Here is a 27357-nt window from a genome sequence, read left to right on the forward strand (position 1 = left end):
ATATAAATTTAATAACAAAAATGTTTTTAAAACTGAAATCTCATGAAATTCCACCGATTTTTTAAGGATTTCATTTAATTAAATAAAATCTCGTCAATTATCTATCTTATTTTACCACTCTAATTTCGTCCAATTTCATGTCGTCAAAAAAAATATTACGACCTGTGTAATACCATTAACTGAAACAATCAATTCAGAGCCTTGTACTCAATACCATTAACTGAATCAACCAAAAGCTTGGATATGAATTTCCTTAGTTTGAATGTTCTTTCCCATTTGAAGTAACTCGATCGGTAAGAAACTGACATGGAACATGTATATGAAAGATTACTAAGTGTACAACAGGAGTGCGGTTGAGATAGAACGCATGCTTCAAAAGATTGCTGGAACCTTACTCTGTGCAGAGGTATCTGATTTTAGGGGATTTCTTGTGTTTGATTGCCCCTTGTCATGTGATTTATGTGCGTCTCCGGAAACTCTAACAGCTTTCTCACTTTTACAGCCTGAAAGAATACCCATTCGCCGTTTCGGCAATTCTTTGAGTGGGCTGTTTCTTGGATTTGGACCTGGTTTTTTAGGATTTGGGGTGACGGTGGAAGTGGAAGTGGAAGTGGTGGTGGCGGTGGTGGATCTTAGCTCTTCGAAATCCGAAAAAATGGAGAAATCCGCTGCGCTGGCTGTAACAACACTCCATTCTATACTAGCTTCACTTGGGGCATAACAATTTCTAGGTGTTATACAGCCTGACAGACCTTCTGATGCCTGCCTGGAAAGAAAAGAATTACCTTTCGACAGGCTTTCGATTTCAAATAAATCGGAGCTTGCGTCGCTGTCACTATCGTTATTCAAATCACTGCAAATTGAAGGGATCTTGATTTCTTCAGTTACTCCTGGAACAAGTGCATCCCAAGTCAGCATTGATAGCTTCTTGTCCAGGCTCAGGCAGCTCTTGCCCCTTTCCGGAATCGGGGACCCAAATACTTCCAATGATTTTCGCTTAGTAGCATCCTGTTCTTCGACTTGTGTTTGCATTCTAGTTGCCTGATTTCCAGTCTTGGAATTGAACACAGGGAAACTAAAATGGGCCTCTTTCATTTCCGATTTAGGAAACTTCGCACTATAATCATGCTCCGACAGGGATTTCTTCACCGAATGATCACCACTCTTAATGGAACAGTTATCCCTATCAAAATCCCCTATCTCAACAGAATTCTTGTCACTACAAGAACAGTTGCAGCCAATGTTGGCAAGAAAGCTCTTTTTTTTAATCTTTTTGGGCTTCTGCAGGTTCCTCGGACCACTATGCAACATGCTGCTTCCACTGTTGCAGCTTGACTCAGATCGAACACTCGGGGTCGCTATGCGATCCCGATCTTTTACAAGCAACACTTGAACGGGATCATCTTTCTTGGACTCGTGATCTGGTGACTCTTTGTTATCAACCATCGGGCCTTCGTTGAAGTATTTTTTCGCATCAAAAACATCGATTTCTCGATCTTCTGTTGTTCTAATATTCCTTCCGAGATACGCATGATCACGTTTGGAAGCTCGTATTTCGAGCACAAAGGTTTCCTCGACTCCATCCAAGTACGAGGAAAACGAACTGTCCCGGAACTTGGTGCTACTTTCTGAAGCACTCATGTAGTAAAATTTCAAGAAAATCGGATTTAGAGAAGGATTGGCGGGCGCAGGTGAAACGAGGTGTCTCAAAGTACACTTTGGCTTAATTTAAATCACATCACATGCGTGTATATATATACACACACACAAGTACCCTAGAGAGAAGACTGCGCAAAAATGGATAAATTTCTATTGGGATTTGTCATAAATTTTGACATGTTCTTATATGTAAATAATAATTATTTCCGGATTATGAACAATATGAGCAGACCAGACCCGTTCTTAATTTGTTTGTTTTTTTTCTGATGAACTAAAAATCAGTTCATATAAAAATATTTTCCATTTTGTGAACATAAAAACCAGACGGCACATGTCTCTTATATAATTTTAAAAGCATAACCACCAACATCAAAAAGTAAAGATTTGAAAAAGGGTTGAACTTGAAATAGTGAATCCCTCCTATACATATGACGCGATTCGCGTGAAATGGATAAGCCGGGTCGGGTGCTCCACCGAATCTGCTATCAAGATAATGAAGGGAATAAGAACAGTGTGAGATATGGCTTTCCTTGTGACCTGCAGACAAGGATATGAACTCGTGAATGGGCGCCAGAGGGGTGTTCGGCGTGGCCACTCCGATGCTTAAGTCAGTGAATGACTCAACAAAAGACCAATGTAACCAAATGATGGTTGTGATATTGGTGTAAGAGTGTAGGCAGTAAATGAGTAATAAATGTGGGTGTTTAATATATGAATAGAGAGTTAAATGCAAAGAAAGAACCTGATATTTAAAGTAAGAAGGGTAATGATGATCTCGTTCTGTGTGCTATCTACTCATTATAGTAGGGCGGCTGATTATACCCTATATTCTGACATGTCAAATCTCATACTAGTCACATCCAGCCTACCTGATTTTGTCAACCACTTAGATTGGTGTCATATATGGGACAGCCACTCACACTCTATTCTGCTAGTACAATTGAGTGTAGTGCTCATATCGAGGTGGTCTGGTAGAAAATTTCCCGGGAGCTTGCTTGAGAGCCCGAGCATCCAATAGCTCGGGATGAAAACATCCCGATCGTTTAATGGCTTGGCCTCTGGTGACCCTTCTAATAGTTTTATCCTGATTTGAGCTCTGCTAGATATCTCGGGTCGTTTGTGACCCTGGTTTCTTTGTAGACATCACCAATCGTCTAGGATCACCCATGACTCGAGCACCATCCATGACCCGAGACATCCCGGGATATCAACATACAAACATGAAACAACAACACACATGTCTTTATCTCGTTATTTGGATTGACCTACATATGTATAGATACTCATACGTTATTGTGTTTCGTCTCTTATCATATTGATGTGACTTCGTTAAAATGGATGAGCCGGGTAAGGAGCTCCAACGGGTCAAATCAATAATTTATAGTTTTTGGGGAATTTGAGTGAAGAAATGGCTTTAACAGCACCTGCAAACAATGAAAGGAACTCGTGAATGGGCGCCGGAGGGGTGTCCGGCGTGGCCTCTCCGATGCTTAAGTCAGCAGGTTGAAGATGAACACAAGCGATATTTGGGAGAAAATATGTATAATGCTTAAGAGTTCAAAGATTTCAGAATCTATAAATGACATTAATACCTGCTATTTATAGTAGAAGATGAGGTACCCGGACACTATCAAGAGCCCGAGCACTACATGCTTCCCAAGTATTCTTCGAACAATCCGGTCTCCCGCGCAATCATCGTCCGAGCTCTCATATAAGTACCCGGGTAATCAATTGTCCGAGCCACCTCGAGAATTGAACTATACTCGAGTATGATTGATACAGGACGTCTAATATGTCAGAACAACTTGGGCTTGGAGTATCCTATAAGTCATCAGAAGATAGGGTATGAGCAGCCGACTTGCCATACTTAGTAGGTAACACTGGAATCGAGGTACCTACCTCATCATCTACTATAAATAGCAGGTATTAATGTCATTTATAGATTCTGAAATCTTTGAACTCTTAAGCATTATACATATTTTCTCCCAAATATCGCTTGTGTTCATCTTCAACCTGCTGACTTAAGCATCGGAGTGGCCACGTCGGACACCCCTCCGGCGCCCATTCACGAGTTCCTTTCATTGTTTGCAGGTGCTGTTAAAGCCATTATCTTCACTCAAATTCCTCAAAAACTATAAATTATTGATTTGACCCGTTGGAGCTCCTTACCCGGCTCATCCATTTTAACGAAGTCACATCAATATCATCATTTATATTTAGATAATACATATCGTTTTTAATCGTTATTATTCAAATCTTTTTTAGCGTCTGTCTTTGTCTGTCAATATGGATATTAGACATGGTCTCATGTCTACGGACTGGATCTGTCAAATTTTCATGAACTTCGTCATTGAAAATCTTGAAATTGCTTTTTATATAAATAAATGGAGATGAGGGGAGAATGACCTTTAGAGGGATTGAGACATAAAACACTATTTGATTTTGATCGAATCACATGGAGAGTCGACCACTTAAGTAAGTTAATCATCTGTGCGCATGTGAATCTGATAGGGTTATACATTTTAGCCAACTAAATGATCATCGCCCCAACGAGCCCTTGTACTTATTTTAATTTTTAATTTTTTTTTTGTGGATAATAATATTCTTGGAATATAACACTGAAAATGACAATATTGATTTAATCTATTTACTTGTAACAGAGTATTTCACCAATAATACATGTTCATTCATTAATCGGGTCATTTAATCGAACATGGTTGATGCTATTTTTTAATATTAAAAATTGAAAGATTTTTTTAAAAAAATTCAAAAGATTATAATATAGTATATATTTCACAGGACTAGAGGACAAAATAGGTAAGAGGAAGAGAAAGGTTAAATTACGTTTTTTCCATAATCATGTTTATATGTATGTCCTGTAAATGTTATTGCAATAATTTGCATCGCAAGAGTAATGCAGCTTGTTGAAGGATTTTAAGATGATGTTCTTGACTGAATGTGTAACTTCACTTCAAAAGTTATCACAATAACATAAAATTGTTCGAGTCTATATACAAACTTCTAAAAACGTAAGTCAGCCGATATGAAATATCTAACACATCGCGTCATGTACAGGAATGAAAAACTTGAGAGTGAAGTTTACAATACATTTTGTAGGTGGCTCATAAGGATAATCCAACACATAACAGTGTAAGTTTGATGTGACTCATAAAGACAATTCAACACATAACGGTATGTTTGAGTTCTGATACAATGTTAAGATCGTTGATCTGAATCTAAATCCACACTAAAAGCTAGTTTAGAAGATATTGTCCAATTTCATATATACAACTTTCAAAAATTTAATCTAACTAATACGAGACATTTAGCACACGTATCAACTGAAGAAGGCAGTTTACACAGAGCCGGCTCAAGGGGGATGCACCCTAAGCGACTGCCTAGGGCCTCCCGTTGGTGGAGACTCAAAATTTTTTTAATCTTTTTATTATTATTTTTTTTATGGTTTCTCCATTTAAAATCCTAGGTAGGCCTCTCAATTATTTTGTTGAAAATTAGTCAATTTTTTGTACTCTTGTTCTTTCTTCTTTAAAAAAAAAACTCTCTTTATTTGTTAAATTGTTTTACTCAAGTGAGTTAGGTTACTCAAATTGGGTCAACTATCGTGTCGCTTTTTTCTCTTCACTACCATTTAACTAACGAAGAATTTTTCTAACTTGTTTATCTTCTTTATTCACTTCTATTTTTTTTAAATAAAATCGGAGTGAGAGATTTCCATCTACCTAAATAACTCAAAAAAATAGGACTCTGAATTAAGATCATTTGGATCGTGAGACACGTCACATTTACCACTAGATCAAAAGATGTTTCGGGTCTTTTATTAATGATGACAATAACCAATTTATCAGAAACGTTAATTCAAGTATTAAACGGGTCTTTTCGCAATTTCTGTATCTTGAAAAGAAGTACTAAGATGCCGTGTGGCTCACTATATTATTTATTCATATTTTTATCCACATTTTTATTTAATTTAATCTCATGTTTGATGCATCATATTATTTATTTATCAACCAATCATTTATCTTATATCAATCAAATCGTGAATCATTTATCTCACATCAATCAAATCATTGAATTGAAATTACAATATTACCTTTAATAAATAATATTATAAATATTTTATTAATTTTTTTCAAAAAGACAAAACGTTAATATCACATAATCTCAAACTTAATCAAATTAATCAATCAAATCAAACATTATATTAACTATCATTTTTATATATTTTATTATTAAAAAATATTACTTATTTCTATATTATTTGTCTCATACCACGAACCAAACGATATGATAAAGACCAAGAAAACAAATGTGGGTCATGAAATGGATACCTCTATGACCCATAAATGCTCGAAATCAATACAGCTACGGCCTATAAATCCAAATCTCAATTATATCTGAATAGAAATTCAGAAGATGACGATGACACCTTGCTAGGCCATACCAATTGCAAGAATATATATTAAATGCAATAAAAATCTAAGGAAAACTCATTAAATATTTCAATTCAAGAATTTTCTTGGAAATGATATCACAAAATAATCATACTAAAATAATTGATCTGCAATCCTCTGGACTCTGAGACTCCAGGCAAGCCATGCAAACAGATGTTGCTTATGTATCCCATATACATCCCGTGCTTATTTTTCGCCAACTATTATCATTTTCATTAAAACAAGTGATTCAAAATCTGATTCAAGCTGTATTCGAGTGCCAAAGTACTCATTTCGACAAAAAATATAGAAGTCATTGTTGAGTTGGACGAGGATTTAGATTTGAAACTAACTGATCCAGTGGAAGATGAAATCTCAGAAAAATGAAAGATGACAAAGAAAAGTCATGAGAGAATGATATGAAGGTCCACAAGAATAGTATATAAAGGCATCCGCATCTTTTCCCATTAATCCATGTTAATAACTCTCCATCTCCTAAAAAATTATGGGTTCCACGAGCCACATATTCATTACATTAACACTTTCCCATTATTAACTCACACCCACATTCATTTAATATCAACTTTCATTATTTATGGGTCCCACTGTCCACTTACTCATTTTTTTTCTTTTTAATTATTTCAATATCTTTCTAATATTTTTAATATTTTACAACAAATATTACTAAAAATAAATAGTATTATTATTTTAAAAATAACTTAATTCCAATATTCATTAAAATATTATTAAGAAATGAAAAATTTCTTCGGAACATGCCTTAATCAGAAAAACCGTCGCAAATAGCGACGGTTGTTAAAAAACCGTCGCAATTAGCGACTTTTTTAAAAAACCGTTGCAAGTAGCGACGCTTTTCAAGTTGCGACGGCTTACGAAAAGCCGTCGCCACTTGCCAAATAATGCCATTCATTCTAATGAATTTCTTGGCTGCCATGTCAGCCAAAATTAATAACTTCTACACCCACATTGGTACATGAACATTAATGGGCGTTAATAACACCCATTAATGCACCAATGTGGGTGCCCTAATCCTATCAATTCCGGGACAAACAACGTGATTAGCCAAATGTACATCCAATAATATCTCTATATATCCTGCATGGATGCAATGGGTGAGGTCCGCTATCCTTGATTGATTGTTAGTCCTGACCATCTAATGAATGAGTTGGGGACTCATATGATTAATATTTAATGGGAACGTGAAGTTGTTAACTATCGATCAGTTAGAATTATAAGCGAAAGAAACTATTTTTAATGGCAGAAAACAGCGAATAACCAACAACATTTAGTTACACCAGACAAACATTCTTTCTGAAATGATTGAAGTTTATCTGTACGAATGACTGGTTGCTAAAAAATTTTACGCAATTAAAAGCATCCTCATATTGACCACTCAATTTGCAAGAAACCATAGATAACAAGAATTAAGATGACTATTCACTTGGGTGCTGGCCACTTCAATGAAAAAACTTCGATTTGCATTCTTCTCTGTAATAACACTTGTATAAGAAAAGAATCGCGTTCAAAGATTTTGGTTTGTTAGTAACAGATATGACATGTGTGATGTGACAATGAGTATAAGATCATGTATGAAATTTCTTGGCGGGTGATATAGGCCGGGTTTCTTTACCATCGGCCTTGGCAGTTGTTAGACTGAAGTACAGAAGATTTCCCCTAATGACTCCTTGTAATTGCGCTCTCTGGTAGTTTCCTCTTGTTGGCTGCAGGATCCAACTTAAAATAAAGGTTAAAATGATTAACTTTGCTGATGCTGGATAAAAAAAACACAAATACCAAACAAGAAATCATCCACAAATTCAGTGTCTTGAACATTTTTCTTGAACCACAACACTAAACAAGAAACACTAACATTGAAGAATTTTTTATAGCACCGTGTTTGCAGAGTAAAAGCAGATGAAATCAGGTTAAGATTGGCTGCTGATGATTAACTCAACCTCAGAAGAAAAGTTACCACCATCCTCGATCAGGTCCTCAGATAATGCACCTAGAAGCTCTGCAATACACAGCCACAGAGACAGAGAAATAATTGATCATTTGAACTGTTACTGAGCATGATTATAATTACATTGTTCTATATGTAGAGTGTAAGCCTCATTTTTAAGTTGTGTGAACACTCATAACGGCGTGAAAAATGCTGAAAGTACATGGTACATAAACAACTAATATGGTTTAAGTTTGATAACATACAATCCAAGGGAACGTAAGAAAAAATAGATGTTACTTTTATTTCCCTTAATTTTCTATAGATCCTCTCTCTTCCCTTGTTCCAAAGATATCAAAGCATATGCCAATCATTGATTAGTTACTATCTGAAATTCTGTCCCACAAAATTAAATAGTACATTATATAGGGCAAGTGAGAGTTGTGTGATTTCTCGACTGTATAGATTCTAATACATCATCAAGAAGATCATTTTTACACTAGAAAATTCAGGTTCCGATGTTCCAGCAAGTGCAATTAACCTAGCTAGATTTGTCTACCTAGATCTAAGCAATTAGCATATCAATCACTAAAATTGACATAAAATCACATTCTCACGTGAGAATTAGAAGGTGAATGTAAGTATGATGAGATTCAAAGACGCTTCCATTCACCTTATGCTTGGTGGAGCTTAGGTAGAATGCAACAGCAGTAAAAATTGGGGAGTGAGGTCAGTACTAGCCCTATGATAAGGCGGTAAAGAAGCAAGAAACCGATCCTTATACCTAAACATAACAACAATTTTAGAAATCCATACACCAAGAAAGAAATAGCGTACTGCAACCATTGTGCTACACAAAGATGGAAGGGAATCATTGGAAGGCTGGTAAGGGTTATTGCAACAAATTTCAGTCTTACTCTATCTAGATGTGTAGCTTGGGTTCCCTTTGTTTTATATCATTTCACTGATGTGTCAAACATTGACACACACAATTCATTATCTTACGCTAGTACAAATTTACAGACGACGAGTCAACAATCTCATAACTTTTTGCCGCATTGTAAACTGACACAAGAAATTTAATGGCAGTAAGAAGATAGATTGAGAAGCTTAGTTGAGTGGGTGCGGCAATCATGAATGAAAACAGATCCTTTGTCGAGAGGGATTGGATCGACTGTTCCTAAGTAGTAAAAGGAAAATTTGGAGAAAATGGGGAATGACCATGCTAGCCCAAGCTAGTCTGCCCCTTCGAATCTCATTATACACGCCAAAATGACACTTACGAGGAGAAGCTCTTTCAAACGAAAGGAACTATCCCAGTGCATCCAAATTGAATGACCAATTAAGTTACATCAAGATAGTTTCTATCCCAACAAAAAATACAAAACATATGAGAACCGAATCCCAAAATCATGAATCCACAAAAATTTGCAAGCAAACACAATCAACATAGAACAATAAAGATACAATGAACACTAGTAACTTGATTCTAATTCCACTTCGCATGGAATTTAATGATTTATTGTAAGCCATCTCAGACATCTCACTCAACTTAAGGGCCTATATTCGAGAAAGGAAATTGAGAGAATGAATAAGAACATCATCTGTGCATTGAATACTCATTCATTCATCAGTATTACAAACATGTACAGCCGCGTGTCCTTGTGTATTTATATGGATGTATGATAATTAGTTTCATCTAACTAGCTTGCTAACAATTTTATCTATCCGACTGATTACCTAACTAAACTAGTTGACATAATAATTATAAAATTATCAAATACAACTTACCATCCTAATATCACGAAGTTACAGAAAATCATCATCGCAAATTCAAACAACGATTCCCAAATCAACTACAAAAGACAAATGAGGTAATGGGAAAGCACCCAGTGTTAGAATGTGTATACATGGGAGCCATTGATGAACTTCAAACTCAAGAAGATATCAGAATCAATTATTCATTGAAGAAGAATATCTCATACATTTATACAGAGAGTTCATACTAATATATATACATGATATATTTGTCCCTTCTAACTAACTTGACAGCTATCAACCACCAATGTATTTAACACACCCCCTCAAGCTTGTAAGAAGTTCAACATGTCAAGCTTGGTTAAGAGATGGTGATGTTGATCTGAACCCAAGGCCTTGGTGAATATGTCGGCCGGCTGCTGTCGAGTATGGATATGAGAGGTGGTAATTATATGAGAACGAATTTTTTCAAGCACGAAATGGCAGTCTATTTCAATGTGCTTCGTGCGTTCATGATATAGCGGATTTGCTGCAATGTGAATAGCCGCCTAGTTGTCACAAAAGAGAGGAGTGGGCAAATTAAAAATCAAGCCCATGTCTGTTAGAAGACTTCGAATCCAAGTGATTTCACATGCTGTGGTAGCCATGGAGCGATATTCAGCCTCGGCGGAAGAGCGAGAAACAGTGTTTTGCTTTTTTGTTTTCCAAGAGACCACCGAAGAGCCAAGTTTGATCACATATCCAGTTAAGGACTTCCGACTCATTGGACAAGAACCCCAATCAGAGTCACAGTAAGCAGAAAGTTGCAAATCACTGGAGGCAGACAAAAAAATGCCCAAAGCTGGACTACCCTTGAGATATCCAAGAACTCGAAGAGTTGCATTCATATGTGATTGCTTTGGAGTTTGCATGAATTGACTAAGAGACTGAACCGAAAAACATATGTCTGGGCGAGTAATCGTGGGATAAATCAGTCGTCCGACTAAACGTTGATAGGAAACAAGATCAGGCAACAGAGGATCAGAACCATCAGTCTTGGTGAACTGATCATATTCAAGAGTAGTGAGTTTTAAGTGTTGTTCCATAGGAGTATCATATGGCTTGCAACCGGTCATTCCTGAATCGGATAGCAATTCCAGCACATATTTACGCTGGTTCAAACAAATATCAGCCTTTGATCTAGCAACCTCAATCCCCAAGAAATATTTCAAAGGTCCGAGATCCTTAATGTCAAGATGCGCATGCAAATATTCTTTTAGAGCAGTGATTGCAAGAGGATCATCACCCGTGATGACAATGTCATCAACATAAAGAAGAAGTAATGTGATTCAACTACCTTGTCTCTTGTAAAACAGAAAGTGATCATGAAGAGACTGTAAGTATCCAGCATGCTGCATAATGTGACAGAATTTTAAATTCCACTAGCGCGAGGCTTCCTTCAAGCCATATAAGGATTTAAGGAGTTTGCAAGCATGATTGGGCCGTTGTCTTTCGAACCCTTGAGGAATAGACATGTAGATTTCCTCATGTAAATCACCTTGGAGGAAGGCGTTGGTTACATCCATTTGATGTAAGGACCAATTCCTTGCTGCAGCCACAGCTAAGACACATCGAACCGTAACTATCTTCGCAACCGGTGAGAATGTGTCAAGATAGTCAATGCCATATTGTTGGGTGTAACCTTTGGCTACAAGACGGGCTTTGAATCTGTCGATGCTGCCATCTGCCTTGTGCTTGATTTTGTATACCCATTTGCAACCTATGGTCTTCTTCCCCGGGGGCAGAGGAACAATTACCCAAGTGTGGTTAGCTTCAAGAGCAGAAATCTCAGCTTCCATGGCTGCACGCCATTCTGGATCAGAGGCTGCTGCAGAGTAACTAGTGGATGATGTTGTTTGAGAAATACAAGCCAAGAAGGACCGGTGTGAAGATGATATATGATTGTAAGATATATGATCAAGAAGAGCATAGAGGAAATGTTAGAGCATACATAGTCTTTAGTCCATTGGGGAGGACGATGTGATCTGGGAGGTCTCTTGGAGCTGGAAGAGGTAGAGGTAGAAGCTGGAGATACTTCCACCGTGGGGTTAGGTGTAGGAACAGAACTTAGGGGAGCCGAGTCGAGGGAAGGAAAATCATCAGTATCTAACGTTGAGGGTAAGGGAAAAGGAGTAGAATCACGATTGTGGGAAGAAAAAGGAAAGATGTCTTCATGAAAGACAACATCCCGAGAGACAATGAATTCTTGATTGGATAAGTCAAGGAGTTTGAAACCTTTTTTATTTGCAGGATATCCAAGAAAAACATATGGTTTAGCTCCAACATCAAATTTGTAACTAGGGTTGAGATTGGATGCAAAGCATAGGCAACCAAAAACCTTTAAATACGAGTAGTTAGGTGGTTTGTTGAATAGACATTCGAATGGAGTTTTGTTGAAAACAGAAGAGTTGGTGTTCTATCAATCAAATAAGCTGCGTGGAGAGCACATTCACCCCAATATGAATCAGGAATTGAACCCTAATATTTAATAGCTCGAGCAATATTAAGTATGCGTCTGTGCTTGCGTTCGACTAAACCATTTTGTTGTGGAGTGTAAGGGCAAGAGCTGTGATGAATTATGCCCATGGAAGAGAAATATGTTCGACATTCAGTACTGAAGAATTCATGAGCTGTCAGTTCGAATGTATTTTATGGGTTTATCGAAATGATTCGAAGCAAATGCAAAGGATTGTTTAAGTATGTGCAGAGTATCTGATTTGAAGTACATAAGAAAAACCCAAGTGCTTCTTGAAAAATCATCAACCACAGTAAGGAAGTACTTGAAACCATCATGGGTTTGATGTCTATAGGGACCCCCATATATCGATGTGTAAAAATGAAAGGCATGAGGAGATGAAGAGCTAGCTTTTGTGGGAAATACATTTCTGGTTTGTTTAGACATAGGGCATATCGTGCAATGATGTATAAGAGATTTTTGTTTAATAAAAGGCAAGAATTGGAAACGAGACACCGATAAGTGACCAAATCTTTTATGGCATATATCAATATCAAAGTCATTACAATGTGAAAGGTTACAAGTATTTGAAGAAGGGACTGTTGTAGCAGATTTGTGTCTGTTGGCTTGGGTAGATGAAGAAGACACCACGGTAGGAAAGAACTGGTGAAGGTAGTATAATCCATGCTTTTGTCTACCAATCCCCATGATCCTCCCAGTCAAAAGGTCCTGAAAAAGACAAAATTGTGGATAGAAGCTAATGGAACATCGATTGTCTTTGGTGAATTGGGAAATTGATAAGAGATTGAAGTCGAAATCTGGTACATGTAGGACACGGTGTAATGTACAAGAAGGGGCAATATGGATAGAACCAATGAATAAAACTTGAGTAGTGTTACCATTTGGCAGCCTAACAGAGCCAGCAGCGGAGTCACATGGTTGCGAGTTTTTTATGCCACTAGAAGAACCTGTAATGTGAGCATTTGCTCCACTGTCTAAAATCCATTCATTAGCATCATTGACAGTCATCAAACTTGTAAAATTACCTGCAAGGTTCGTTGAGACTTCGTTATCCTCTCGTGATATATGAACTGAGTTTTGATCCAGGAGCTTCAATATTTGCTGGTATTGAACATCAGTAAAATGTCGAGGCAAGGCATTATCCAATCGTGCTTCCTCTTGTGAAGGACGAGGCTGGAAAATTGGCTTTTCAAAGGAAGAATGAGCAGCAACCTTGGGAGAGGAATGATACTGCTTGAATCCTTTTGTTTGAGGGAATCTTTTATGCAGTTTGTGGCCCGGAGGATAACCAATCAAGCGAACCAATCAAGCGAAAACAATTCTCCTTGGAATGAAACCTAATTTGTTCTTCGCTTGCAGAGAAATCAACATTGCTCGACTCCAGACATTGTAATTCTCCGTGCCAATGAGCGGATCCTGAACCAGAGAGATCCCCGGAGCATCCGAGGAATGTAGATAAAGCGGATCACTAAATCCAAATGTAGCGGCGTGATTCGCCATGAAGATCGAAGATCGGTATGTAGTTAGATGCGGAAGCAATGCTCTGATACCATGTTAGAATGTGTATACATGGGAGCCATTGATGAACTTCAAGCTCAAGAAGATATCAGAATCAATTATTCATTGAAGAAGAATATCTCATACATTTATACAGAGAGTTCATACTAATATAAATACATGATATATTTGTCACTTATAACTAACTTGACAGCTATCAACCGCCAATTTATTTAACACCCAGAAGCAGCAATCTCAAGACAAATTACGGCCTTACAAATCTCGCCCTGATAATCAATCGATACATAAAACTTTTTACAAACTCAATCGCGGTGACTCAATTAATAAAACTGTACTAAACCTTAACTGGTTCGTCTTCCATCAATTTTTTTAAAAAAAAGAGCAGGCTTTCACCTCTGGAATCGGATTGAATATCAGCTAGCGTGGGAGCTCCGATCGGCAGCTTCCTGGATGCCCAGTTTGTTGGCTATACCACACATTTCCATTTCCAAGAACTTGAAAATATTATTTTTCCCAGATCGTTTTGAGTGTAGCTCCTCGCAAAAATGGAGAGAAACTCGAATAGATTATTTGCGGAACTGAAAGTGGAAATCATTTGTTGAGAGAGACTCGATTTTAAATTGATACCAAAAAGTTCGATTTGTTTTTCTATTCGAATATTCTAACAAGGATTTAAACCAAAAATTTAAAAATAAAAAATGTAAAAACCAAACTTTAACAACAACAAAATTTATATTTGTTAATTGTCATAATTGTTTTTGTTTAATAGAATAATCGTTTGAGATGATGTACGGTTCAAAATATTTGACTTGTATCATTATCACAAGATATAGTTTTAATAAAACGAAAAGCGTTCGTTCTTATAATTAGTATTTAAGTCAATGTCACGGCTTCGATTCTCATTTATTGCAAATCACGAAATTATCAAAAAGAAGATGGTTAGATGCAATTACAGTACGATTTAAAATATTTGAGTTGTATTATTACTATCACCTAAAATAGTCATATCACATAATTATTGTATTTGAATATATTTATTCAAAAGAATGAAATTATTATATAAATCATATTTTTTTAAACTTTTATCAAATAAATTATAGTATACACATTTTTATGAAATTTATAAAATAAGATTCAATTTTTATTTAAAATAAAGAAAATGGAATTTTTTCTTTAAAAAGGATTTTACCTATATTTTTCACTTTCCGTTTTTGAGTGTAAAATATGAAAACCAAAATTTACAGATCTCTGCAACTGTTCGTGTCTCCAACTCCAACTTCCCTCCACATTATCGATTGGATGTTGAATCTGCAATGAGGTGTGTTTTCTTCTTAATTTCTATAAATTCTTTAGTTTATCAGCTGCAGATCTAATCTTCACGTTAAAATTGATACATTTACATTGTGCAGCTGCATTCCTGAACGTGTTATCGAGATTTTCCAGTTGTTATATGCCGTTGATTTGAATTTTTGATAGTTTTTAATCCGCGGGTCTAAATCTTAGGAATTGATTCAATTTATATTGGGTTTTCAGGTCAAATATTAGGAATTCTATGATCATTTTGGTTGTTTCAAGATTGTATGTAGTCATGATGCGTAATGTATTCTGGATTTTAGGTGCTATTATGATGCATAAAATCTTTCTTAGCTGCTAATTGCAGATGACATGACTGTTAGTGAGGAATTTTCAATCGGTTTATTAGTAGGCTAGTTGAAGTGGAAAGCGTATGTCCCTTTCTGAGAATTTAAACTCAAAATCGAATCAAGCGTCCGTAATTTTAATATGTCAGTGCATATTTTATGTTATGTGTGTGGTTCAAATTTTAGTAACTTATACGCAAATCTTATTGGAACCATCCGTTTTTCATTATTTTGCAGATGAGCATGTTTATTATTGAGCTGTGGGAGGCATGTATTGATGGCTTATTTCAAGAACACTGAATTGCTACCTGAGAGAAGAGGCATTGCAGGTGTGGTCAATAAGTCTCTGGATCAAAGTGAGCAAAAGTCACGGGCTTATCGTCGAGGGAGGAGGTTTGGTCGGATTTCTAGACAAGGATTCTTGTTTTGGTTGTTGTCACTTGGAGTGCTCTTGTTCATGTATTTGGCTTATTTTGGTTTAAAGATGCATTTTCATGGTGAGTGAATGTCTTTGGAACTTCACTGATCTCACCAGCAAAAACTTTCTTTTGGATATAGTAATTTTGATGTTGAACACTTCGTAAAATTGCGAAACATACCCATATGCAAGACAATTCTTATAGTTAGAGGCATGCAGCTGTGGCTACCTGCTCATGATAACGCTAAAGCTTTTAGGTGGTTGAAAACCAAGATGCTTCTCATAAATCAATGTTGATGTGTATGGAATCTCGAGTAAAACAGAACATGATAATGATATGTATTCTATATTTGGAAAATTATTTGTTGAGTAACATTTTTCATATTTTCTTATATTTGTGAATCTGTAGGAGCTGTTTCTTCTTTGAGAGATGTCAAAGAAGAATTTTTGGTGAAAAATGCTACAGAGCAGCCACCTAGGAGGCCACATAGGCAGCGTAAGAATAGTGTGATTGCTTTCTAAGTTTTCCTATCATCTCTCACTAGGAATCTGAAAACTTGATTTTGTTTGGGTAACAATATGCGCATGAGAAATCTGCTTAAAAACTCGTACAAACTAAAGTGTGAAGTTTGAAATGCGATTTTAGCCGCTCGAACAGTACCAACTGTCATATGTAAAATTGAATGTCCGCAGGATCATATTCAACAACATGAATAATAAGTGTATCAAATATGATCCTTGTTAAACATAACGTTAGAATGAATTCATATCTTCATTGCTTCTATTCCCAGGTTTCTCTCCATGTGAGGTACCATTTCTTGATTCAGTTACATATCTCCTCGAGCCCAAAGATAATGTGAAGTTTGCTCACTTCTCCTTGGGGTATATAGAAAGAGAGGAGAAAACCTCATTGAATGAACCTCGGTTTGGTGGGCATCAAACTCTTGAAGAAAGAGAGGAATCCTATCATGCAAGAAATCGAACCATTTATTGTGGTTTTGTGAGCAAGCCTAACGGATTTCCAAGTACTGGATTTGATGTGGATGCGAAGGACAAAAAATATATGCATAAATGTATTGTCGTCGTGTCCTCGTGCATCTTTGGAAGCTCTGATTTTCTGAGAAGACCAACTAGCAAAGTGGTAACAAGTTTTTCCTTTGTCCTCGATGGTTTTGTTTTTTGTTTTATTTCTGAAGAAAACTCTAATAAAATCATATGATATCTTCTACGTTATCGAGTTAGTGGTCTCTTTAGTCTCCATGATTTATGCACTCTGCAGTTCTGCGTTCAATTACAAAATGTGCTTTTAAGATATACAAATCTTATATGGTATGTGGTGCTCTGAGTCTGTCATTTGACTGATGCAAAGCTTAATAACTGCAGATAAGCGAATACTCCAAGAAAAATGTTTGTTTTGTTATGTTTGTCGATGAAGAAAGTTTTGTCAAGCTGTCGGCCGATGGAAATATTCCGGATGAGAACGGATATGTTGGCTTATGGTGGATAGTAATTGTAAAGAGTTTACCGTATGAAGATATGCGGAAAACTGGAAAGGTGCCTAAATTTTTGTCTCACCGCCTTTTTCCTTCTTCCAGGTGATCCTCGGGCCAAAATGTATCTCTCTAAAACATGGATCTCATTTGTTTTGTTTAGAACATCAATTTTAATTTGACTAACGATTTAACTACTTGCTTGTGGATGTTCTAACTAGGTATTCAATCTGGCTTGATAGCAAGTTGCGGCTAAATGCTGATCCCATGCGGATCATCGAGTACTTTTTGTGGCGAGCGGGTTCAGAATATGCTATTTCAAATCACTATGCACGTCATTGTGTTTGGGAAGAGGTGCTCCAAAACAAGCGGCTAAATAAATATAATCACTCTGCTATAGATGAACAGTTTCATTTCTACCAGTCCGATGGGCTCACCAAGTTTGACTCTTCAGACCCACAAATCCATCTTCCAAGCTGTACATATCATTCATATCTCCGTTTTGTTTCAATCATCGTCTCTTTCTTTCTGCTAATTTTTACAGTGAAACTTCATGTTTCCGCAGTTGTGCCTGAAGGTTCATTTATTGTCAGGGCTCATACACCAATGTCAAATTTGTTTTCATGCCTCTGGTTCAATGAGGTTGATCATTTTACATCACGTGATCAACTGAGCTTTGCATATACTTACTTGAAGTTGAGGCGGCTGAATCCCAACACACACTTCTATTTAAATATGTTCAAGGTCCTTTATCTGTTGAAGCCACTGCCTGTGTATAAATTTTTTAATCACATTTCATGCCATCTTCCTGACATTATTCCTTCCAGGACTGTGAACGACGAGCAATCACGAAGTTGTTTCATCACAGATTACCATGAGATTAAAGTCATCTGTACTCCCAATGTACCTTTACGAGAATGGATGAAATGTCCAGTGTTTAGACAAATTTTGTACCTGTATCCGCGGTTGTGAAGTTACTATTCATCCTTCATCTGTTGTAGCAGATAGTGGGTGGATCCTGGATTGTATTCTGCAAATTCTTCATCAAGCTATCAAAGAACACGAGTTGTTCGAGTATGCCAGACCTTTATTTATTTATTTTTTGCCCATAGTACAGGATTCAAGTCTTGCCGCTATATTTATATGTGTTAATTGGGCACAAAAAAGGCTCTCCATTGTTATCCTCTGAGAGGAAGCCATCCCTGCGCCAGGAATTACAAATATTAGTTAAATTTAAAATAATTTCAACGATAATTATGATAGATTTCAAATATACCATATCTCGAGTATTATTGAAATCTATACCTCCATCATTCTTGAAATCAAATTTCTCAATCAAATTTAATATCATTCATGCAAATACATGCGAAATTTCTGAAACGGAACATTGCTTGCAAGAAGAAGCCATAGAGAGAATATAAATGTTGAAATTTAATCCAAAAATTCAAAATGCATACCCCGTAGAATGTAAGTATTTCTCCCAAAACTTATAAAAGTCAAATTGTTGCTCTAAACGCCTTAAAATGCTTCAACCATCAACAAATACTTGAGTCCTAAGCATCACCTATTTCAAACAAAAATAACTCAAATAACTACCTTTTGCGAATAAGCCATCAACAAAGCTAACAGCAATTGAAATTGAACTCAAAAACAAATGTATTATGCAGAAATAAACAATGAAAAATAGTGAAAAATAACTGTAAATATCAGTTACAAATCCACAGTACAAAGTAACCCGGAAAACACCCTTCTTCAGGCGAGATACCGGTACAATCGTCTATCCACAGTATCCCTCTCAAGAAAATCTCGCTCAATAAGGGACTCAATCCGTTTCTTGATCTCCCCAGGATTAGCTAGAAACCGAGACTGCAGTTGTTTTGTAACCTCGGCAATGATATTATTGTGATCCAACACCCTTCTTGCTTTCATAATTCTCACTATTGCAGCCTCGATCTGTGGTTTTCTGTCCTCTTCAACCCTCTGTCGAGTCTCTTGTTTTTCAGGCTCGGATTCCTTTTGTGCTACCACAGTTCCAATCTTCACCTTACGAAGCTTGCTAGTAAACTTGTCATTAACAGAAAATATATCGTCTTCTCCTATGTCCTTGCTCATGGGGTCTTTACGAAGGACGTTTTTACCTTTCACACAAGCTAAGGACTGGAGGCATCTTTTCAAATCAGAAGAGGATATCTCAGTTGCCTGCTCAATCTCTCTATAAGTAAGACTATCAGCACTGTTAAACAGCATTAGAACACACATTTGATAAGTCGAAACATTCAGCTCGTATTTCTGGCCATTTCCAAAGGTTGCTCTAATATCGGCAGTGCCCATATTTGTTTGCCAGGATAATCTCCGGCCAGTATGGGTTCCGAGGTAATATGATCGAAATTTCTCACACAAAGCCAACATTTCAGCTGGTAAGTTGCAGGTAATGCTGGATTGGGTGGGCCATGATCCAGTAGTCAAAATCTGGACCACCAGTGTAGGGCTGTTCCCTAACTCAGAGCCGCAGGCTGTGTAGAACCCTTGCATTGTGTCTTGGGATGTCTTCATGTCTGTAAACATGCCTTCTAATTTTGAAGTAAATTGATAGCCACATTCAGTCTTCAGTTTCACAATCAGACTTCTCTCAGCATCATCAGATACTGTTTTTCCCGATAAAAGACGCTTTGCCAGATGTTGTTTGTAGTACTTCTCAAATACATCTTTTTCCTGGAGGTAGCGGAACAACATCATCACCTTGTCAAGAATAATCTCGATGTCCTCCTCTTTCACCCCCTTCAGTCCTTTACGGAGTTTATCATCCACGAACAATGATATATACTCAGGAGAACGGGGATTCAAGTTGATAAAATATTCAAAAGAAGAACTCAAGGCATTATGGAAGGTTTTGTCATTGCCAAAGGCTATGCTTATGATCTTATCATACTTGTCCCTTTTCTCAAGGAGCAAGTCAACAAAATCAACTGGATTCTTTGATTTCTCAGGGTCGGTGACAAGTTGTTTGCCAGTGTCTCTAATGTGAGATGTCATTACATCTCTAATTGTAGAGAGACCATCGACAACTCGACGAAATAAGCAGTACATCCTTCCCAAGTCCTCAAATTTATCATCACAAAGCATATTTACTAAACCTGAATTTTCCATGTGAACTAGTCTAAGCATATGATTGGCAATCATCTCTTTCTCTACAACATTAGTAATCTGGGCTTCACTATTTGTGTCCAAGTAGTGGGATACCCTCTCAATTTCTTCATTTAGACGCCTTTCAGCTTTCTTCAGGTAGTCCCCACAATCACTGCACTCAATAAACTCCTGAGATTCTGCCCTGTAGAAATCAGCTGAAACATCAAGAAATGGTTTCTCGAAATCTTCTTGGTAGACTGAAGGTCCCAAATCCATAAGCATTTTGATTATGTTTCTCATAAGTCCTCTGTTGATAACTTCACCTGTGCGTTCCCTGAATATTAATTCAAGAAGTGTGTTCAAAAGCCTAGTTCTTATTTTACTGGAGTGAATTACATTGTCTCTCCAAATATTGAGCCCGAGTTCATGAACAGAAGCTCGCTGGCTATTAGGAATATAAGTTCTATCCATGTACATCAATATGTCCCGAATCATCTGCAGTGCTTTATTATGATCACTCCATTTTGTGTTAAGTTCCTCCAGGAATGATCCACCCTGGGCAGCCTCAATACATTTGGACATCGTTTGAAGATGGAACTTCATTGTTGACACGAGTCCTAAATAAAGAAATTCCCCAAATTTATGCAATACCATATTATAAGCGTTTCTGCATCAATAGAAAACCCACAAGTTAGAGAACATCTCATTTTTAGGTACAGAAAAAGCATTGAGCGCATTTAGGAAAACAAAATGAAGGAATAAAGTCTAAAAATAAGCTAAACCTGATTTTGTATTTTCTAATTCTTTTAGTAACAATATACCCGTGAAACATTAATTTTTTCTTATCGACATTTATTAAGTTCTCTCTCTGAGTTCTAGAGTACAGTCTCGTCCAAAGATATATTGTAAGTCAGATAGTAAACGTGTTGAATTTTGGCAAAAACCTCTTTATTCTACATTTGATATTTGAGCTATTCCGGAAAAAGGAAACATAAATATGATACCCAACTAGGAGAAAAAACTAGAATCCCAACTCTCAAGTACATTAGGAATGATTGAGTTCAAACTGGCAGAGTGTCAATTTGAAGTAAATAACAACCACAGTTTACATATTTCTCAACTACCTAAGGTGAATCGTAGAAAACTCAGAACCTACAACACCCGATCTTATGTGAGAGCTACCACGCATGCTCCCCACTTTCTCAATATGAACCCAACTGATTTATCACATGGATGGGACAGTAATGCTTTAAATCAAACTGTTGAGCAATCAGTAAAATGGTCGGAAATTTCATGTTGACAACTCGGGAGCTCAGTAAATGCACAATGAATAATCTGACATATCGCGATGTCAGGAAGTCAGCTTCAACAAGGTCTATTTCCTGATGAAAAAATAATTTAAGAGCTATACGATCCGGAGACTATTTGAAGTAGAGGAATCAGACAAATAGTAGCGGCAAACAAATTTGAAGAATGGATTTGAAATGACACTCATCAAACCATCTTCGTTATATCAATATATTTCAACTACCATTACATTTAGCTAAATTGATAATCAAATTGATAAATGATCGATTTAAAATTTATCAAATATAAATTCATCCAAACAACTGAATATTTGAAATTGTGGATCCTCCATCCAAATGCACCCTTAGATTACACATCTATTATAAGATCAGAGGTTGAACTAAAATCAAATCAGTCTTGTTATTCAATCCATAAACAAGGAAAACAAATTTTAGAAATGACTCATGTAACATACATGCCAATATGATTGACAATATTTTTCAGAATCGATTAAGAAAGCAAATTCAACTTACATAAGAATACGACATATTAGGAAATCTTTCATTTTCGATATTTTTAAATCCCTAAAACATAGTATTTCTTTCCTAATCAGCATAGGAATTAATTCCAAGTTAGCGCCGAACTCTACATCTCTACCTGCATCTTCATTCCAACTTGACATTAGACTATACGTTTATAAAATGAGGTCCTAGATTGAACTAACATCAGTCATATAATTCATTTATGAGAAGTTCGATAGCTCGAAAGAACAAAGTGCTAAGGCTTTCATGTCCAGTAAAGAAAAGAAAAGTTAGGTCCAGAACAATAAATTAAGAATGAGATCACTCTAGCACCCTTTTGTAAATGTTTTTATGCAAATGTTTGAATCTACAGTTGTATATTTTGAAAATTTGTGTTTTTTCAAGACAACAGCCACAAAATGAAATGTGTTATGACACATACACACTTGACAAATGATTTTAATCTTATTTTGAGTAAAGTTCTAATTAAGAACGTCCTAACCCAACGGCCAGTTAATGCTATTGTAGACCTGGAACAAAGGGGTTAATTCCGTCATATGTGATTGGTTGGCAGCAAGGTAAAATATATGTTAATTGTGATCCATTGCAAAGGAGCCGATAGTTAATATTATACCCTCGACAAGTATGACTAGGATAATTAATCATGATACAATTTATTACAATCATTTGTTGATAAGTAAAATATTCGGGAGTCACAATCATTAGTACCGTATATGCTCTATTTCGATTCGGGTCAAGTTAGAATCCGTTTAAAATTGAACTACATGTTTTTTTAGTTCTTTCAGACTTTTTTCTTGAAAAATACGTTGTGTGTGTTTTCTTTCTGATAAAGTTACTGCTATTTGATACTTGTGATGCCTAAAATATGCACTAATTGTTTAGGTAAGCTATCAGTACGGACTTGACTAGGTGGGAGATCGGGAATTGACGATTGTCGATTGAAGAATTCAAAAGTAGGTCAAGATCGAGACAACGTCATGGTTAGTTTTCCACAAGCATTAAGATTTTTGATGTGATATTGTTTCGAGATGCTTTATCTTGGCCGTTACTTAGAATTATTTGGGACATGCTTAGGCATCTATTAACTTCTTGGTTGAAACTTGAAAGTTCTTCTCTTTTTATAAAAGTCAAATTTGTTCTATCCTGTTAAAACGTTCTCGGTTCCATTTAAAAATATGTATAACACGTAATAAATTTTTGGAAAAATCAGAAACGAGAAGTTCCATCTTAACCATTATTTTCACTGGCAAATAAATTTTATTTAGGGCAAGTGTCATGTAAGAACGAGAAATCCTCGGTACTTAGGTATTCTGGTGAAGTTTTGGAATTTTGGACTTGCAATTTATTTACTATAAATTTTTAAATTTAAACTATGTCTAACCAAATAAAATTTCATAAAAAAATTCAAAATGATCAAACACACACTTATCACGTAAATCATATAATAATATATTATCATGCTAATAAGGAAAAGGTGTATGTGCATTGTGCTGACTATAAGCCAAAGTTCCTATCACTCAAACACCTACATGCTCTAGCAAACTATAAGCAACGTGACGATGGACTTACTTCCTGCTCTTTTGATGAGGTAAACCCCCTTCAAAAATGAATATTCAACAAAAACTTATGGTCATAGTAAAAAAACTTTGCAATGGGATGTCACGGAAGCAGATAAGTAGCATATTATTATATCAAGTAATATGTGACTGCAAATCAACAAAACAATTATAATCATGGTGATAACAGGTAACTGCATTAAAAACCTTAAATATTACAGCATAAATTCAAAGCACATGAGTATGATTCAGCTCAGAAACATATAACCATTTCAGTTGAGGGGCAATAGCCAATAAGATACAGAAAAGATTTCAAAGCAAGACCGTACCCAAAATAAAATTGATAAAAACAAACACAAAAAATGTCAAATACCAACGCATGTAAAATCAACTCAGCTGGTTAACAATTATCGCACCGCAGGTAACATAATATTATAAATCTTATAGAAAGTAGGTACAGTTACAGAAGCCAAATCAAAACCAGTAAAGACTTCAAATCACAGATTAATTGGAAAAATATAATAATTCAAATAAACCTGTATAATTCTTCAAAGCTGAGTCCACTAGCATTATGATTATAAATTTCATTAATCGCGTGCTCTAAAATCTTCCAAGTCTTATCTGCATACTTCGGATCTACCACCACCTTATGTTTAAACGCTTCAATCTGAAAATTCCTCTTCTTCTGCCCACTGCTCATCCTTCCGTTTTTTTTCCCTTTTCCGCTAAAAAAAACGCTTTTTTTAAACTAAAAAAACAGCAATTCGAATTCTTGAAATCCGAAATCAAGAATCAATCCACAAGCCAGATTTTGCAGGAAAAAATGAAAAATTAAGAAGTCTGCTCATTTTTCAGCAGTTCAAGAAAAAGAATCCCGGATTTAAGGGTTTGAAATGGGGAGGGGAAATCTAGGAGAAAATTAATCTGTACGACAAGCTAATCCGCCTCAACAAGATTTGGATTTTTGATTGAGAAAAGCAAACTGAAATTAAATGATGGATTGTGGTTTGATGCAAAGCTTTAGAGGGTTTTGCGGTTTTGTTTGGGCAACCATGCTTTGTTTGTTCAATTGTTTGGGTATATTTTCCATAATTTTTATATAAACAAATATTAAAGGAAAATAAATTTATTAAAAATATATTAAGAATGAAGCACGTACTAAGTTTTGTTTTTTCTTTAATTACCAAAGAATAAATATTTTGATCGGATATATTTTTAAATATCATATTAAATATTTTCAATTTTAAAACATGTTAATTTATACTACGATATAATAATAAAATATTTTTTATAATCGATTGGATGTCTATGATGAGGTAGAGTCCGAGTTGATTGAACTGATCAATCTTCAATAGTTCGATTTTTCATACCGATATTTCCTAGAACGAGTCTGTCACACATTATATGTCAAATGTTGTTTATTGACTAATGTTCTTTGCAGTTTACTTTATTAACCCAAAGATTTACTCAATATACATCAATATATAATAACAACGGATTTCATTTAAATAAAATAAGAAGAAATATATAAATATTAGTTTATTAGAAACCCAAATAAAAATAAAAATGTTATTTTTGGTTATGAAATGTGCGATTATATTTTTATTAATTAGATATCATGACAAATCAATTCATTGAAGCCTTTCATTCAATTATTGTTTGCCACTTAATTAAATTTATGTTTCTCTCCTTTAATTTAATGAAAAAAACTTACTCATTAACCTTGTAACATGTTTAACAAGGATAATTTTTTGTAAAATTGTATCATGAATTTACTTTCTCGATCCAAAATAATATTTTTAACATAAAAATTATTCATTTTAAAAGATATATCTTACAAGATTGATTAGTGAGAATAATGAAAAACCACTGTGACACTATTTGTTTTTTTTTATTTTTATTTTTAAGTTTGTATATGGTCGATTTATATATGAAAAAAGTAATTGACTTTAAGCTTTTTAGAAAATTAAAAATTTTATTAAAATTTGAAGCACTGACTTCGCACACACAACACACACACACATATTATAGAAACATGTGAGACAAACAAAGCACCTGCCTAATTCTACTTATTTTCCCCAAAACAAAACACAAGCAAGTCCAAGAAACCGAAGGTCTGCAAATTCTAGATGGTTCTCATTTGGTCTGAAGGAATCGAGCCCTGAAATTCCCGGCCAGTTTCTCCCGATCAGGCAGGTGTTCCTTCACAAAACTCGAGTTGACGTATTCCTCCATCCATTTACAAAGATTCGGGAACTTGTCGTTTGTTATGAGTTCGAGTCCGACCAATTCAGAGATAATCACAGACCAATAGGCGACGAAATTGGCAGCAATATCGACCAGCCCGATGCTATCTCCGCCGAAAAATTTCTTCCCTTTTAGCTCCTTGTCAAGAAATTTTAGCAGTTCTGGTGCTTCTTCCTTGGCTTTCACTTGCTCCTCTCCTGCACCCCAACAAGCCTTCCATATTGCTGGCAAGCACTGGAACATGGAAATTTTTACCGCTTACACCAAATAAAGGAACTCTTGAAAAATAAAGCGTGGTAGAAGAATATACCTTTTCATCAATAAATTTAGCCCAGAAACGCGCCATGGCTCTGTCATAAGGGTTTTTAGGCAAGATGGATGGTCCATTTTTCCAAGTTTCATCAATATATTCAAGAATCACCAACGACTCCGCGATCGGCTTACCATTGTGCAGCAGCACGGGAATCTTTTTGTGGACTGGATTGTATTGAAGAAGCTGTGGGGACTTATTGGTTAGATCTTCTTCTATGTATTCGTATTCAACTCCTTTCAGTTTCAGCGCCATCTCCACTCTGCGGCTAAATGGGCTTCCCCAAGCGCCAAATACCTTCACTTCCGCCATTATAATCCTAGCAAGAACTCTTGATTGAGTTTAATAGTTTGTTAATGTTCAGAGCTCTTTCTGGTTCTTATAGGGAAATTTGACTTGTCGGCTACGAAAGTGCGAATAAGACAATTGAATAAACTTGAGTAAACGAGCGGTGGTGGTTGTCTTGTTGACCTGCTAGCTTCTCCCAACTCCTAAGGCCTTGAGAATGGAGAAACAATAAATACAGTAATAAAGTTTTTTTTTTCTTTTTTATTTAAAAATAGATCTTTTGTGAGACGATCTCACGAATTTTTATCTATGAGACGGGTCAACCATATCGATATTCACAATAAAAAGTAATACTCTCACCATAAAAAGTAATATTTTTTCATGGATGATCCAAATAAGAGATCTGTCTCACAAAATACGATTCGTGAGAGTTTTTATTTTAGATGGGGTTAACCTAAAAATAACTGAGTAGATAATGTATAAATATAATAAATTTAAGAGTTGTGCATTAATTTTTTTCGTATTCTAATTCATTTTATATCTTTGTATTCTAATACAAACTCAGATTAATTAGACTACTTGAAACATTATT

At 35.8% G+C, this 27357-nt stretch overlaps 4 protein-coding genes across 10 annotated transcripts; 1 reads left to right on the plus strand and 3 right to left on the minus strand.

Moving 5' to 3' along the window:
• Positions 1-276: 276 nt before the first annotated feature.
• Positions 277-1829, minus strand: LOC140978781 (protein PHYTOCHROME KINASE SUBSTRATE 2). Its single transcript, XM_073444004.1, has one exon. The coding sequence runs from the start codon at positions 1639-1641 to the stop codon at positions 373-375; it is 1269 nt and encodes a 422-aa protein (XP_073300105.1). The 5' UTR covers positions 1642-1829; the 3' UTR covers positions 277-372.
• A 13225-nt stretch (positions 1830-15054) lies between these two features.
• On the plus strand, positions 15055-18705 carry LOC140978966 (probable hexosyltransferase MUCI70). 7 transcript variants are annotated; one of them, XM_073444266.1, is made up of 8 exons: positions 15055-15179; positions 15739-15998; positions 16329-16415; positions 16711-17060; positions 17303-17514; positions 17631-17887; positions 17975-18153; positions 18237-18697. In XM_073444266.1, exons 2-8 carry the CDS (start codon positions 15779-15781, stop codon positions 18285-18287), a joined length of 1356 nt encoding a protein of 451 aa, XP_073300367.1. In that variant the 5' UTR covers positions 15055-15179; positions 15739-15778; the 3' UTR covers positions 18288-18697. The 7 variants fall into 7 exon arrangements, with proteins under 7 accessions (XP_073300367.1, XP_073300366.1, XP_073300364.1 ...); XM_073444265.1 differs by having other exon boundaries at positions 17631-18153; positions 18237-18700; XM_073444263.1 differs by having other exon boundaries at positions 17975-18700.
• Positions 18706-19022: 317 nt separating this feature from the next.
• Positions 19023-24980, minus strand: LOC140978965 (cullin-3A-like). Its single transcript, XM_073444258.1, has 2 exons — positions 24457-24980; positions 19023-21202 (listed from the first exon to the last, which is right to left on the minus strand). The coding sequence occupies exons 1-2, from the start codon at positions 24618-24620 to the stop codon at positions 19162-19164; spliced, it is 2205 nt and encodes a 734-aa protein (XP_073300359.1). The 5' UTR covers positions 24621-24980; the 3' UTR covers positions 19023-19161.
• An 895-nt stretch (positions 24981-25875) lies between these two features.
• On the minus strand, positions 25876-26874 carry LOC140978968 (probable glutathione S-transferase). The gene is made up of 2 exons (XM_073444268.1): positions 26478-26874; positions 25876-26401 (listed from the first exon to the last, which is right to left on the minus strand). The coding sequence occupies exons 1-2, from the start codon at positions 26787-26789 to the stop codon at positions 26057-26059; spliced, it is 657 nt and encodes a 218-aa protein (XP_073300369.1). The 5' UTR covers positions 26790-26874; the 3' UTR covers positions 25876-26056.
• Positions 26875-27357: the final 483 nt, after the last annotated feature.

The sequence above is a fragment of the Primulina huaijiensis genome, chromosome 6 (assembly GCF_012295235.1).
Source record: "Primulina huaijiensis isolate GDHJ02 chromosome 6, ASM1229523v2, whole genome shotgun sequence".
NCBI classification, from domain to species: domain Eukaryota; kingdom Viridiplantae; phylum Streptophyta; class Magnoliopsida; order Lamiales; family Gesneriaceae; genus Primulina; species Primulina huaijiensis.